Source organism: Pteropus alecto, unplaced genomic scaffold, assembly GCF_000325575.1.
Source record: "Pteropus alecto unplaced genomic scaffold, ASM32557v1 scaffold39, whole genome shotgun sequence".
NCBI lineage: Eukaryota > Metazoa > Chordata > Mammalia > Chiroptera > Pteropodidae > Pteropus > Pteropus alecto.
In genome coordinates, this window is record NW_006443568.1 from 9,308,737 (window position 1) to 9,323,946 (window position 15,210).

The 15,210-nt window shown below is 55.8% G+C and overlaps 2 protein-coding genes across 2 annotated transcripts in view; one reads left to right on the forward strand and one right to left on the reverse strand.

Moving 5' to 3' along the window:
- UBXN11 (UBX domain protein 11) overlaps window positions 1-13,793 on the forward strand; it is a 22,354-nt gene extending 8,561 nt beyond the window's left edge. The window contains exons 7-16 of the mRNA XM_015599011.2: window positions 4-34; window positions 505-581; window positions 2,922-3,048; window positions 9,474-9,685; window positions 9,996-10,073; window positions 11,100-11,217; window positions 11,342-11,445; window positions 12,638-12,711; window positions 12,785-12,925; window positions 13,020-13,793. Coding sequence (XP_015454497.1) covers window positions 4-34; window positions 505-581; window positions 2,922-3,048; window positions 9,474-9,685; window positions 9,996-10,073; window positions 11,100-11,217; window positions 11,342-11,445; window positions 12,638-12,711; window positions 12,785-12,925; window positions 13,020-13,164 — 1,107 coding nt within the window. The 3' untranslated portion in view covers window positions 13,165-13,793. The remainder of the gene's footprint in view (window positions 1-3; window positions 35-504; window positions 582-2,921; window positions 3,049-9,473; window positions 9,686-9,995; window positions 10,074-11,099; window positions 11,218-11,341; window positions 11,446-12,637; window positions 12,712-12,784; window positions 12,926-13,019) is intronic.
- Window positions 13,794-13,935: 142 nt separating this feature from the next.
- The window catches only part of SH3BGRL3 (SH3 domain binding glutamate rich protein like 3), a 3,698-nt gene continuing 2,423 nt past the window's right edge, over window positions 13,936-15,210 (reverse strand). Inside the window, exons 2-3 of the mRNA XM_006924391.3 lie at window positions 14,508-14,675; window positions 13,936-14,389 (exon numbers count right to left, since the gene is read on the reverse strand). Of these exons, the coding sequence (XP_006924453.1) occupies window positions 14,324-14,389; window positions 14,508-14,675 (234 nt within the window). The 3' untranslated portion in view covers window positions 13,936-14,323. The remainder of the gene's footprint in view (window positions 14,390-14,507; window positions 14,676-15,210) is intronic.

Sequence of the window (15,210 nt, forward strand, 5' to 3'; positions counted from 1 at the left end):
GAGGAGTTGGTGGAGACCCTCCAGGAACAAGAGGGTAAGAGGCTCTCTCAGTGGCTGGTTGGCCCTCCTGTTGCACCTCCCCTGGGCTGGTGACCCCTGAGCATCAGGGCTTCAAGTGCATGGAGCTGAGTCCTATGGTCGGGTCTCGACAGCTGAGCTCAGATAGGGGCAGTGACACACCCAGGATTCCGCCCTCCTACGTGGGAATGAGTCTCCTGAGTACAGACATAGCCCAGCACAGGGTGCTCCATCAAAAGCCTGGAGGAAATGCAGCCCCCTCAGAGGGTGAAGCTTCGCTCCACGAGGGTGGTGGTCTCCTCATAGTCAGCCAGGGCATCCCCTCTCAGGTAGGGGGAGAGGCCAAGAGGCAGTTTTGGGTATCCTTCAAGTTCTCAAGGGGCAGCTTCTCCAGATGACCCTCAGGGAAGAGCTCTGAGCAAGGCCGGAGGTGGCCTGGCAGCCTCCGTGCGGGGGCAGCAGAACCTCTCTCCATCTCTACCAAAGACCAGATGTCCCCGCAGGAGCAAAAAGAGCTGGAGACGATGTGTGCACAGCTGCAGCGGCAGGTTGGGGAGATGGAGGTAAGAGAGGCAGCTGCCACCTCAGGAACTGGGTCAGAGCCTACCCCTCCTGGGCCCCCTCACCACACAACCCACACTGAGGCCCTGCTCTGTGTTCCCCCACTCAGGAGTAACCCAGAGTTTAAAGAGCCAGGAAGGTGTCCGGGGCGGCACGCACCCCTCCTATCTGCCTGGGCTTCCTCTTCAGTCTCACCTTGAGCCACTCTCCCCTCTAGCCACTGGCCCTGCCTCTGATTCTTGGGCCACACTGTGCTCTTTCTCACCTCCAGACCTTGGCCCATACCGATCCCTCTGCCTGAAATGTTTTTCCTACCTTTCCCTGGCGAGTTTTCACTCATCTCAGTCTCAAATCAAGGTGGGGGCCCCTCCTCAGGGCAGGCTGCTTCCTTAGAACACCCCAGGCTCCCCGGGGTGGTGGGGGAGGGGAGGGACCGCTTTCCCCCTGTTCAGTGCTTGGTGCTTGGCCATATGTTTACCAAATTGGTCACAGCCATCCCCAACCTCTGAACGTGGCATCTCAGTCACTCACTGTCACCTTCCTTGTTCCCATTCATATAGCAAGGCTCAAACTGGAGGGATCCTTCGTTTAAGGGAGGGCTGGGCAGGTGTGCTTCCTCAGAACCCACTGCTCCCTCACTGGCCTTACCAGAAGCCCTTCCTGGGGTCTAACCTCTCCCTCTCCACACACAGTTGGTTTTCAAAGTCCCAGCCTAATTTAAGACCACAGCAGCAAACTTGCAAGCCACAGCTGCAGCTGAGCTCCCACCCCACCCCACCCCTGCCCTCCACTGCCTGTTCGAACCTGGGACTGTGGGGAAACATAGCTGCTTCCTGAGCAGCTTGGCGGGAATGCTGGCAGCCCATGGGTCTTCTCTGAGTAGCTGCCACAGGGGGTGAGGGCTATGCCCCAGAACCTCAGGGCAGAGGGCATTGGGGTCCCCACATTCAGAGCATTCCCACATTTATTGCTTCATTAGTTTAACAGACTCATACAAAGTATCTCCTGTGTCCCTGTCATGAGGCAGCCTCGGCCATGAGGCTGACAGTCTGGACTGGACAGAGGCGTAAACAAGTACACAGAAAGATACACAAGTACAGAGAATAGATGAAATATTTCAGTGGGTGACACAATAGAGACTAGCTGGGGTTTGGGCCATTCTGCGGGGTAACATTGGGCAAGAGATCTGGAGGATGCAAGGGAGGCTGAGAAAGAGGATCCAGGCTGAAGAAATGAAAAGCACCTCCCACCACTGAAACTTGGCTTATGGTAGGCGGTTGTAGGAACAAGAGGGAGAACCAGATGAGGCCACAGGGGTCACATTATGGGGGGCTCGCCGACGGTGTGGGGTCAGATTCAGGTCTTCAAGAATGGGAAACTACAAGAAGCTTTCAGTTAGAGGAGTGGATGGGGAAAGGCAAGTAGAAGCTCACTTTAAATTGTCCATGAGAAAGAGGACCGTGGCTTGAACAAGGGTAGCAGCAGAGGAGTGTGGAGTGGAGTGGACGGATTTGAGCCTGGAGGTGGTGCCCATAGGCCTTAAAGGTCGTGGGGAAACAGGAATGGGTCATGGGCAAGGCCTAGGTGGAGGGGGTGCCATTGACTAAAAGCGGAAGACCTGGAGAGGAAGAGGTTGGAGATAGGGGCAAAGAGTAGAGACCATTTGAGATGCCTGTTACACATCTACGTGGAGACGGTTGGAAATGTGAAACTGAAAAGGAACCATGTGTTGCAAGAGATGAAGACAGAAGTGTGCCCACCGGGTTTGGCACAGGGCGGGTGGCTGGTGGCTGCACATTAGCAGATTCAGTGAGTTGTGGAGATGGAGGCCAGGCTGGAGTGGAAAGGGGAGAAAGGGGGTTGAACCAGCAACAGAAAATGTAGACAGCTCAGAAGTTTTCCTGTGGCAGAGATGTGAAACCCAGCCTAGGGAGGCTGCGTGCAGGTAGCCACATCCTCTCAGTCCTGCAGAGTGGGGCGTCTCTGCCCCTCCCCCTCCTCCTCAGGCCAGACCCCTACGGTTCCCCACCACCATATTGGCTGCCTTCAGTGAGTTCTTACTTGTGCCAGGCACTGTGCTAAGTACTTGACATGAATTATTTTACTTAGTCCTCCTCACAAATTTATGGGGCAAGTGCTGTCATCTTCATTTTATAAGAAGCCCGAGGCTCTAGGAGGTGAAGTAGCTTCCCAAGTTCACAGCCAGAAAGTAGCCAAGACCCCCAGGCCCATCTCATCTGGGAGCTGAGGCCTGAGGCTGGGGACCGAGCAGATGCCGCCTCTTCCCTGGCAAGGGGCTGAGCTGACAGTACCCCTTGCATCTATCCCTTCTCTCCCTCCAGCGGTTCCTCAGTGACTACGGCCTGCAGTGGGTGGGCGAGCCCATGGACCAGGAAGACTCAGAGGACCATACAGACTCAGAAGGTAGCAAGAGGGACTGGATGACGGTCAAGAAGTTCTGGAAGCCAGGTAGAGTAGAGGGTTCACCCCTAACTCCTACAAAGGGAATTCTCCAGTAGCTTTCTTTTGGCCAGCAGCTGTCCAGAGCCCATCTCATTCATGCCCCAGCCTCCAAGCATGAGATGTCCTGAGACATCCCACACCTTGCCACTGACATAGGGCAAGGAGGAAAGGCCTTAGACTCCATCACTGACCACCTAACCTGCCGCCACTTTCTTCCTCTGGTCTCGCCTCAGAATCTCTGCTTGTTCATCTTTCAAAGATCCAGAGACTCAGAGATATAAGATGTAACAAGACCTCACTTGTCTCAGGCACCATAGTTTACAAAATGTCATCCATCCAAAAGCCGTTGCCTTTAAAAGCAATCCCGCTGCTTTGGAAGCTGCCCTTTAATTCCAGGACTTGGCCTCCCCTTGGGCTCCCTTTCCAGGTTCATTTATAGTCAGACCATTGAAATCTACCTGCTTCTATGGGACTCACCACTTTGTATTTTTAACTTGACTTTTAATATCCAGAGGGATGTGCCCCATAGATTTGGGACCATAGAACTGACCATTTCTGAAAGCCGAGTCCATTCTCTTTAAAGAGTGGAGGTTGTTGCCCAGCAGGTACTTCTCCAGGCTCTGGAGCTGGTCAAACCTGGGTCCTCATCTCCACTCCACCGCGATTCTAGGTGTGACTTTGGCACATGACTTCCATCCTCTGAGCCTCCAGTTTCTCATCAATGGGAGTATGCTCTTCTCCATGGATTCAGTGGGTTAGACAAGAGTACCTAGTACTGACCTTGCACGTCATCGGCCCAACTAGTGGGCCGGTCAGTTGGAGGCAGTGGCAGCCTCATGGGAACATGAGCATGGCTTCCCAAAGAGACTGTTTAGAAGATAACCTCTCGACCTAAGTTTCCTGCTGGATAAAAACTCAGACTCAAAACATGAGAGTCCTACCTGCTCTTCGGGCCTGAGCTTTGGCCAGATCCCCCGTAAATCATAGGGCACAACTCCCTCACTGCTTGTTCTGAAAACACCCCTTTCCATTTGCACAACACTTGTAGCTTTCAAAGTATTTTCAGACATGGCCTCGACGTGGGCCAGGGGTTATTCCATTTTACACATGGGAAAACTGAAGCACTTAAGACGTCTGAAGACTGTTGGATGAAGAGGGGCGAGACTCCCACATTTGGCAGGTAGTTACAGTCATGCAGGCAGAGGTGAGATGATGTCCAGTGTAAGGGCGGTATGGACCGAGATGGCGAGAAGGCGCAGAGCAGAGACTTAGGCGGTAGAATCCATGGCCTAGGTGATTGACTGACTGTACATGTGGGGAACATGGCCGTGAGGGAAGATGCTGAGTCCATTTGGGACAAAGATGGGATGCGGTGTGGCTCCCGGGCCATGCGAGCAGAGGTGGGGGGCGGGGGGCGGCATGGCCCTGCTGCCCAGGACGAGGTGGACCTGGCCATTCCAACCACTCAATGCACTAACAGCCCTGGGCCGAGTGCTGTGGGAAGAGTTCTCCAGGGAGCCCCCACCCAGGTGAGAGGCCAGGCCCTGGCAGGCGACAGCCAGGTGCTATAAGAATGTGTGTTCCTGAAGTCTGGGGCAGAAGCCCCGCCAGCACTTTGCCCAGGGCCCCTGCTGAGGGGAGCTGGGTTCAGGCCTCACAGGACCCTGCTGACTTGTTGGAGGGCAGCTTGCCTTCTGGCTGCTGAGGGCCTCTCTGTGCCTTTGGGGAGGGGTCAGACCAGAAAGCTGGTCTCCATCCCTGGCTCTGTAGATTCCTACCCTCTGCCCCGCTCCACCCCAAAAGAGAGTAGCCCCCACTCTGCTCTGTGTTGTTTATTTGTGCTCAGAGTAAGGGTGGCTCTGGAGCTGACTGCTTCACAGCTAAAGCAGCTCGTGAAAGCTACCTGGCCATATGCACGCTCCCTCTGTGCGTCCTCTTCTTTTGCTTTTTGATTCTTCAACCTGGAGGGGCCTCCGTTTAGCTCTTCCGCCAGATGAACAACATATTTTTCATTTCAGCAGCTTTTCCTTCTGGGAATCCCCTCTCTCCTGGCTTTTCCCTTCTCTCCCTCACTGCCTTGTCCCCAGATGCCAGCCTGCTCCTGCCCCAAGGGCCCCTGGGATCCACGAAGTTGGCCTCTTGCCGGCCCTGATGCTCTGGTTCTCAATCTAGGACACCATGCCTCACAGGCCCTGTAGCCTGCCAGGGCACTGTATTGGCCTGAACTGGGACTGATTTTGTTCTAGAGCCTGGGCCTCTTGCCTTGGGGAAGAAGGTCTCTTGGGTCCACAAAGAGGGCCCAGTAAGGGGACAGGCTTCCAAGGACTTGGCCTCAGGCTGGATCATTCACCTCTCCCTACCCTCCCTACCAGTATATTGAGTATCAAATAGGGTTTGGTGCCAGGCACTTCAGGATATGTGGACACATGAGAGGAACAGTTAGTTCTGCTCTGATCCCACCATGTGTTGAGCTTCAGGGCTGAGAACGCTTCCTTGTCCCCCTCTGAGCTGCTCCCTCCCCCAAACCCTCCATCCTCACTGAGCTTCTCATTTCCCCCACCCCTCATCAAGGTCCAGTGCTCCTACATCTCTCCCCTTCTCCCTGCCAGTCACCCCCTGCCTCGTCCCTCCCCTGCTCAGGAAGCCACACAGACGTTATGGGCCGCAGAGGCTTCACTTGACCCTGGGTCCCCTTGAGCCCCTAGAAATGGCCTGGCTCAGACTCCAGGCAGACTAGGCTCCTCCCCATCCTCACTTCCCCCTCAGGCCTGTGCTGTGTCCCTTAAGTGCCTTGCCCCTTTTCCTCCCCTCCTTTTAACCTGCCCCAGCAAAGGTACTTTAACGCTGTAGCTGCCCCGGGGCATGTGGGGAGGGGCCCTGCATTAGAATCCTCATCTGTGGAATGAGGAGATGGAATGTGGAATGACTGACCCCTAGGCCATTGAGAGCACCGAATGGAGCGAATGGAGCGTTCTCACAGGCTGCTATGTGGTGGATGAACAACGACCGTGAGCCACTGTTGCTTAGCCCTGCGATGCCCCAGAGTGCCCAGCACAGGCCAGGGCATGTGCACATGCACGTGATTGGCGGGTGGTAGCCAGGTGCCCAGGCCTCAATGATCAGAGTATGTTGGGAGATGCAGGGACAATCCCCTGCACAGGATGAGGTGGGAGCAGGCGGCAATTCTCAACTGTAGGGGTCAGAGAGTTGGTTGTGGCCCTAGCAGAGCAGAGCAAATGCAGGTAAAGTCCCCAGAGCAGGTGTGACTTGCAGGTGTGTGGAAATGGGTCCATTTTCTGTTCAAGGTTCTTTGCCAGAGTGGTGGAGACGGGGCATGCCAGGGCGCCTCGGGCACTGTATTTCACAGCAGCAGACAGTCCAGTGAAGGTGTTCACCTGCTGATAGCGACAGGGTCTGCCCTCTGGGCTCCCAGCCCCCACAGTGGTGCTTAACACATGCCATTGTCATTGTTTTTTACCTTGTCTCCTTCACTCAGTTATGAGCCTCACATGGGCAGGACTCTGAGCATGGGCATAGCCATGGTTCTCTGGGCCTAGCAGAGCATGGGCGCTCCAGACATATTTGCTGGATGGCAGGATGGAGGGATGGAGACAATACATGCTTCTCGAGCACCTGCTCTGGACCAGGCCCAGGGCTGGATGCTCTAGCCTGGGCTCAAGGAATACTTGATGTATTTGGAAAGCCAAACAAGCAAACAGAAAATGACAACAGCCTGTGACGAGGGCTAAGGGAATGACTCAAGGTCTCCAGGAACCCAGGAAGAATAGGGGCCCAGCCTCAGGTCGGGTGGGGGGCGGCTCCTAGCAAGGCCTCTCAGAGGAGGTGAACTACCCTGAGCCCCGCAATGAGCAAGAGGATAGGAGTTAGTGACGATAGCCACCATCTGCCAGGCATTTCCCTGAGCCTCACAGCAACCCTGCGAAGTGGGGACTGTTATTGTTCTTATTTTATAGAAGAGGAAGCCGAGGCCCAGAGAGGTTGGCCCACTTGCCCAGGGTCACACATCAGTGTGACTCTAGAGCATGAGGCGGGGACCGTGTTGAGGAGAGGCTGGGGAGACCAGGCTCTAAGGGTGTTGGGAGTTGGGCCAAGGAGCTTGGACTTGATCTCCATGCTTACCTACTCCCCTTTTTAATAAAATCATGGGCTCTTGAAGTTGAATGAGGCTTCAGAGATGATCTCGGTGCACTGCACCCCTCCTTGGAAAGGGACCCCAGTGCTGAAGAACCAGCACTGAGAGGCAGCCTGCGTGGTCACTGAGAACAGTGGCTTAAGGTCACCTGGACCCTGCAAGCTTCGTGACCCAGAACATGTTGCTTCACAAGGCCCAGTTTCTTCATCTGTAAAATGGGAATGGCAGTACGTGTCTCTGGTGCTTGGCACGAAGGAAACATTCACTGAGTCATCATTACAGTCTGTTCAGAGCTGGGTTTGGTGGGCAGGACGGAGGTTTCTTTTATCGACCCATTCCATGGAAAGGAAAGCTGCGGCTCAGAGAGGAAATGGCTTCTGAGCTGCCTTACCCCATGTGACCCCGCTGCACAGGGCCAGGCTTCTGTTGAGCTCTTCCTGCTGTGTGGAGGCGCATGCCAGGCTCTTCCTGCCTTTTTCTCTCAGCCCTGCTTTGCCCAGAGTCACAGTTCTTTCTCCTGGGCCCCTTGCCACACCTCCGCTCTGCTGCATCCAATTCCTGCCCAGCCACACTGCTTTCACTTCTCGGTGTCCTAGTCCACTGGCTGACAATCTTCAGGCTGATTTTTTCTCTGCAAACTTCTCTTTTCCCTCTCATTTCTTCCTGGCATCCACCTATGGGCTTCTTGCCCCTCCCCTGGTAACCACCCCATGCCCGTCAACTCCCTGAAAAAGCCGTGGTCCCAGGACTCAGCTGAATTCCAGTCAGCCTACCCAGTGGTCCTCCTGGCTCGCTGGGTGTGGTTTGCTTGGGCCAAATCATCTGACCTTTCTAGACCTCACTTTCTCCATCTGTAAGAATCTAAGGACCAGGGCAGGCGTTGAAGGAGATGAGCTTTTCTGTTATTTTTAGGTTTACTAATGTGTTCTGAAAGGAGTTGTTAAAGGCAAATAGTGTCTTAACATTGTTCTGACTCATACCGGGGATGCTGTGCTCTGTGAGTTTTTCCTGGGAATCTCAGGGACTCCAGGGGACCCCATGAAGAGGTAGGGTGCAGGTGCAGCCCCTACAACAGTAGGAAATGTAGGGGAGAGGGGGAGGCCAGTTGGGGTCTACCGTTTCAGCAGTGCAAGGGCAACAGGAAATAGCCACTATATTTGTACTTCCCCAGACAGCCACTGTACCTCCGTGGGGAAAGGAATTGGGTCTCGAGAGCCCTGCCCCACATCCTGTTGCAGCCTGGCTATCCTGATGAAAAACAGCCTCCAAGAAGGCCCAGAAGGTCACTAGTGTTTGGTGGGGTTACAGCCTAGTAGATGACTTACTTGGGAGCCAAGGTCCCTTCAAGGACCAAGAATAGGACCCTCGCCTATCTCCTGCCAGCATCCTACCTGCCCTCTACCCTTTCTGCTCTGGTATCTGTCGTGGCTGTCCCACTACCCCATCTGTACCCCCTGAAGCTTATGCACAGCTGTATATGCAACACATTTTTCAGAAGAGGAGGCCGGAACTTCTGTCAGCTTCTCAAAGGGGTCTGTGACTCAGAAATAGTTGCACAACCCGAGATCTGCCTCACATCTGTTCTGTCCAGCAGCTGTCCAGACATCCTCCTTAACAGCCATCTGTCCTTATCCCAACCTCTCTCTCCTGATGTCGCAGATGGGCGGGAGAAACAGACTCTAAAGTGAACCCCTCCTCCAATTTGCCAGGGGGCCTGGGGCAAGGTATTTTTCATCTCTGGGCCTGTTTCCTCATGTGTAAAATGGAGATAAGTAACCTCTGCCTCAGAGCCTCTGAGTTGTCCTGAGGTCCATGTGAGGTACAAGGTAGAGTTGGTAACAATAATGAACATGGACAGAGTGCTTGTTCTCTGCTGGCTCTTACATGGTCGTCGTCTTGGACCTCAGCTGCTAACCCTGTGCCTGACACAGACAGACCTGGGATTATATTCCGCTCCTGCCACTTTGTGCATTCCTAGGCAAGCCATTAGCCTTCTGTAGCCCTCAGTTTCCTCATCTGAGAAATGGGGCTGATTGTAGCCTCTACAGCGTGGGGTTGGGATGGAAAGAGAATAGGGCAATAGATATTAAACCTCTAGCACAAAGTACACGCTCAATAAAATATAGCTATTATTATCTATTGTTAGTTGTCCTTCCTCCTCCCTGGGTGGTCATTTAAGGAGATGCTAAGCCCATCACCCATCATGCTAGGGGGCATGGAAACCAGGGCACATGGCAGCCATGAAGAGAGGTCCATGGATGTCTATCCTCTTTGCTAGGGGATTCATTGGTGCCCCCTGAGGTGGACTTTGACAGGCTGCTGGCCAGCCTGAAGGATCTCAGTGAGCTGGTAGACAGTGACACCCAGGTGACGCCAATGCCCAGTGGAGCGCGGCTCTGTGCCCTTGAGCCCATCCCACTGAAGCTCTACCGGAATGGCATCATGATGTTTGATGGGCCCTTCCGGCCCTTCCACGATCCCTCCACACAGGTAGGAGTCGGGGGTGAGGGGAGACAGGCCCGTACACACTCCGGCCTCTCTAGTGCTCCCCACTCTGTTCACCACTGGAGATGGTGGTGTCCAGCTCACTTAGGGCCCATCCTGCCCCCCATGGGCACCCAGGTCCACGTTGAACTTGCAGGGCTTCCCCCCGCCCCCCCCCACTCCCACCAAGTCCTGGGCCAGAGTGTAATCTACTAGGTAAGCCCACAGCCCAGGGCCTGCCATCCAGACAGGAAGCAGGGTGGGGGCCACCACACAGATCTAACTGGTCCTCACCCTTTCTCTTCTCCCTCTGCAGCGCTGCCTCCGAGATATACTGGATGGCTTCTTCCCCTTAGAGCTCCAGCGCCTGTACCCTGATGGGGTCCCTTTTAAGGTGATGGGCTGCTGCGCCTCAAACCAGCCACTCTCTGTGGGGATTTTGGAGGGCTGGGGACAAACATCTTCCTTAGGTAGCACCCAGTCTGAGGTGCAAAGCCACTGTCCCACCTCAGGGTACCCCAGTCTGATGACCTCCAGGAGGAGGGTGAGCCTGACACAGGGCTGCGAAGGGAGTGGGGAGGCTGCCAGGGCCACAGTTGCCACATCATCATCAGCAGCAGCAGCAGCCTGTGGCTAAGCAACAGACAGTACCCCCTGCTGGCACCATGAAGGCATAGCCTTCAGCCACTTGTACCACCGCCCCTCCAGCATTCAGGACACCTTGACAGCCTGGGGTCCCTGAGGAGTCTATGCAAAAGTGACCCAGCTTCCCCCAGAGGCTCCTGGAGCCATCTGGTTGGGGTGGAAGGTAATGCCACGAGGGGCAAGTGTTGGGACTAAAGGACATGAGATGAAGCCGGTCCACTGCTGGGCGTGAGATGAAGGGTGCCGGGATGAGAGCATGATAGTGTCCCAGAGGGTAGTGTGTGAGTTCCACAATGAGGGCACATGAGGGGGTGTGTGCCACCATGGCTTGGGAAATAGCGTGTCGTGATTGGGGGTTTTTGAGGCAATACATGCCAAGATGGGCCCAGGAAGTATGCCTCGATGGGGACAAGGGAGGTGATGTGCAATGATGGGGTCTGCACTGCAGACTAGATGACAGCAAAGGCTTAACCTTTTCCTAACACCCTCATCCTTCCCCTCCCTGTGGGCTCCTGAGGGGCTTTCCGAGGATGTCAGTAAAGTGGCTCTAGCTGGCACGGAGAGGGGTGCTTGCAGGAAGAGCAGGGCCCAGGTGTGCGACAGCAGTATGAGCTGCAGCTCTCCTGCTCTGTCCCAGGGCCTCCGTTTCCTCATCTGTAGAGTGGGGATTGCATCAGACCATTCCTCGGGCCTAGTCCCCGGGGCCTGGGCAAACGGGGTGGGGTGGGGCCCAGGGCTGAAGAGCTGGGCCTGCCACTGTCTCCCTTCTTGCCAGGTGAGTGACCTGCGCAATCAGGTCTACCCAGAGACTGGGTTGGACCCCTTCCCAGGTGAGGGCCGCGTGGTCGGCCGGCAGAGGATTCGCAAGCTCTCAGTCGCAGTGGAGTACCCAGGTGAGCTCGGCCCTGAGGCTGAGCCAGGTGGTTGGGGGTGCTGTATAGGACAAGCTCCAGATGTCCTCCTTCACTATCACTCACAGACCCTCTCTGGGCCAAGGCTCCAATGCCCTCCCTGCAGGTTCCAGGATGACCCCCGAGAAGTTCCTGAACCGTCTCCCCAAGTTTGTGATCCGTAAAGGCGAGGTGATTGACATCCGGGGCCCCATCCGGGACACCCTGCAGGTGAGGCCAGCCCTAGCTCCTCCAGCCTCCTTGGGGGCTTTACCATCAACCTTGGCCCAGCCTACCAGGGCAGTGGCTTGTGTGGAGGCTCAGTCTTGGGGGCCCCTGAGGAGGGCCTGGATGGAGAGATGGGTCCTTCAGAGCTGTCCCACTGTCTCCTAGGATCTGTGGAGCTGGGTTCAGGGGGTTGGCTATAAGAGGAGGAAGGTCAGAGTCTAGGCCAGGGTTGAGCCCAAGGCCCAGGCCACCCCCTCGAAGTTCAGACCAAAATATCCAGTTTAGTCCTGGAGACCCCTTCCTGGCCCTCACAGAATTCATCATCCTCACGCCCCATCCTGCTAATCCTCCCACACTTCCATCTGTGAAAGGTTCCAAACCTGAGTTTCCCAGGACTCTCTACCTCCTCCTCATATTGCCAAGTCCTAGTTGATCTGTTGATCTCCAGAACTTCTCCTGAATCCATTCCTTCTCTCCATTCCCACTACCTACCATCCTAGTCTAAAGCTCCAGAGTGTCTCTTTCAGACAACTGAAGTTGTCTCACTGGCCTCCCCAATCCACTCCTGCCCTGCCGACTATCCTCCCCCAGCAGCCTCTGCACTTTTAAAAATGCAAATTGGATCTTGGCTCTTCCTTGTTGAAACCCTGTGGTGGTTCTTGGGTAAGGCTAAGCTCTTACCCCAGCACTCAAGGCCTGTGCTCTTTCCACCTCTAACCTTTTCTTTCTTCCACTCCAACCTGATCCCCAGCTTTAGCCCTACGAACTGCTGACACTTTTCCAAATGTATCACCTCCTTTCTGAAGCCTTCCCTGACCTGGAGACCTTTGCCCATGGTGCCTAGAATATCCCTGCGCTCCATCCCATTTCGAAGGACTCCTATTCCTTCAGTCACAGCTCAGGTGTCATTTCTCCAGGGAAGCCTTCCAGCTAGGCATCCAGCCTGGTCATAATCAGTGTGGGGTTCTGACTTCTCCACTACGTTTCCACACCTCAAGACCGTGGAGGATGGAACTGCCTCCCAAAGCTTCCCTTCCATTTCCTCTCCTTGGGCATTCCTTTACACAGAACACCCTGCCTTAGGCTCATTGGTCTCATCCTTTTCTGGTCAGGGATGTTTCCTCTAAGGGTTCGGGGTGGGGTATGACTCCAGCAGGGCCCAGGGCTCTGTCCACTTTCCATCGATGCCTTCCAGAACTGCTGCCCGTGGCCTGCCCGGATCCAGGAGATTGTGGTGGAGACGCCTGCTTTAGCTGCTGAGCGTGAGAGGTGAGGGCAGAGTGGAGAGGTGAGGACCTGGGGGGATGGGCCATGGGGTCACTGACAGCCTCTGGGCCCGCAGGAGTCAGGAGTCACCTGAATCACCATCGCCCCCGCTCTCCATGCTACGCATCAAGTCTGAGAATGGCGAGCAGGCCTTCCTGTTGATGATGCGACCAGAGGACACTGTCGGTGATGTGCGCGCCCTGCTCGCACAGGCCAGGTGGGCGCGGGGCTGGAGGCCGCGGGGCGGGGCTGGAGGCCGCATGGGGCTCTGGTCCCATGACGCAGCCTGATTCATTATGCCGGGTCTCCAGGGCCGTAGATGCAAACACCTTCGAGATCTTCAGTACATTCCCGCCCACGGTCTACGACGACGCACTCACGCTGCAGGCTGCGGGTCTGGTGCCCAACGCGGCACTGCTCCTGCGGGCCCGCAGGGCTCCGCCGCCAGCCCCCTGACCCGGCCCACAATGCGAATAAAGCTCCCGCCCACCCACACCGGCTGCTCCACCAGGCTCTCATGGAGGGGCAGCCCAGCTGGGCGCCAAGAAAGATTCTCCAGCCCAGCTGGGCCAGGGGAGGGGGAGGTGCCGAAGGCCCTCATTGTAACTTGAGCTCCAGCTGGCAGGCCTGGCCGCTGGGTCTTTGTCCTCTAGGTCCTTTCTCCGCAGAAGGGCTAAGCCCATCCAGTGAAGGCCGGGCCCCAGCACAGGTATAGCTGGGGCAGCAGAGCCTCAGGTGCAGGTTTGCAGCCAGCAGATCCCTGAGCACAGATATGCACAGAATCACAAGCACGTGGAGATACTTCCTCAACACTATGCACAAAGCCACGGCCCACAAACTGGCAGAAATGTGGCTGTGTACCCACTCCCGTGACACACCCACTTAACCAATCTGCTGGAACACAGGCAGGCAGCCAGCCACATGGCACAGCAACATTACTGACAGGAATGCAAATGTGCAGTACACACCAAGGCACAGACATGTCAATGTGCACCATCGCATGTGAACTGGAGGGGGACCCACCCCCAGTTTCCAGAAGCCATCGGTCCACACAGGTATGTGTATGCCAGACATATATCCAAACACATGCACTATCACACACAGGTGCCACACAGGGAACAGCACAACCCACCTGCCCACAGGAGCACAGCTTTAGCACACGAACATCTACCAGCCTTGCTCAGACCAGGGACCCAGGATTTCCAGGCCACACCAAACAGACACAGCGCCAGTGGAATGGGACATTTAATTGTCTTTATGGTGCTCCTCCTGAGTTGAGGACTGCGGGGCCTTTGGCAAAGCCCTGGCTAATGGAAACAAAGGTGCCCATCAGCCAGTGCCAGGCAGGGTAGAAGCCTCAGGGCCCGGCTGAGAACAGCCAGCACTTGGGCTGTTGCTTAAGATAATTTCTGAGAGTACTGGGTAAGAAGGAATGTTGCCCCTGAACGGAGGAGAGGGGGCTACAGTTAGAGGGAGGAGGGGGAGAGGCTGGGTTTGGGGGAGGGGCTCCAAGGTCAGGTTAGGAATAACAGGGAGTTGGTCACAAGGTCCTTCATGGCCAGCGATGGCTGGGGGAATGTGATGGTGAAGTCCAGTGGGCTGGTTTGGGCTTGGCTCAGGCCAGTTTCAGGAACTCCTGCAGCGTGTTCTGTTCCACAGCCTCCACGAAGAGCTCATAGTCCTGTGGGAGGAGGGGATATGAGAAGTGGTCCCCTGAGTGCTGGTGCTTTGTCTCAGGTCTGACTCTGGCCTGAGTCCTCCTATAACACTCCCCCCTCCCACAACACACAGGACCATACCCCACAGTACTGGTCCCCGTTGACAATCTGAGGTGGGGTGGCCTTGGGGTTGCCTGCCAAGGCTCGCATCTCTTCCCGTAGGGCGTTGTCCTGGGAGATGTCCACTAGTTGGTATTGGATGCGCTTCCCATCCAGGATGCGGGTCACCTCGCTCTGCTGGGACTTGATCTAGGGGCAGAGGGTGGGCAGAGGTTAGTGAGCAGGCTAGAGGACTTATGGGTGGAACGCTGGGCAAAGAGCGACTGTGGCCAAGAGCTTTTGTCCCCCTATCCCTTTCTGCACTATAGGGGAGGGCTCTGGCCACAAGGGCTTTGGAAGATGATTCAGGCTTGCTGTGGTGCAGCATGAGAGAGGGACCACCATCCCTGGGGAGGGAGTCAGAATGAAGGGAAGTGGGATAAAGTTCGGAGTGGAGCGAGCCAGCTCTGGGAGGAGAAGGTAGGGCAGGCCTGGGTGAAGGCTGGTAAGGGGCCGCCCTGCCCCAGGTATACACACAGTAGAGGAGAGGAAGGGCAAGATAAGGACGCGGTCGGGGTCCTCCTGGTAGTGAGAGCGCAGAGAATGGAGTCCGAGTAGTGGGGGGATGGGCGTGGGCAGTTCAAATTGGGGTTGCTGAGGCTCCAGGATGCCAATGAAGGCATTCATGATGAGGCCGCGGGGCACACCCTGGGATCCGACCAGGGAGGCCGTGCCCCGAGCCTCT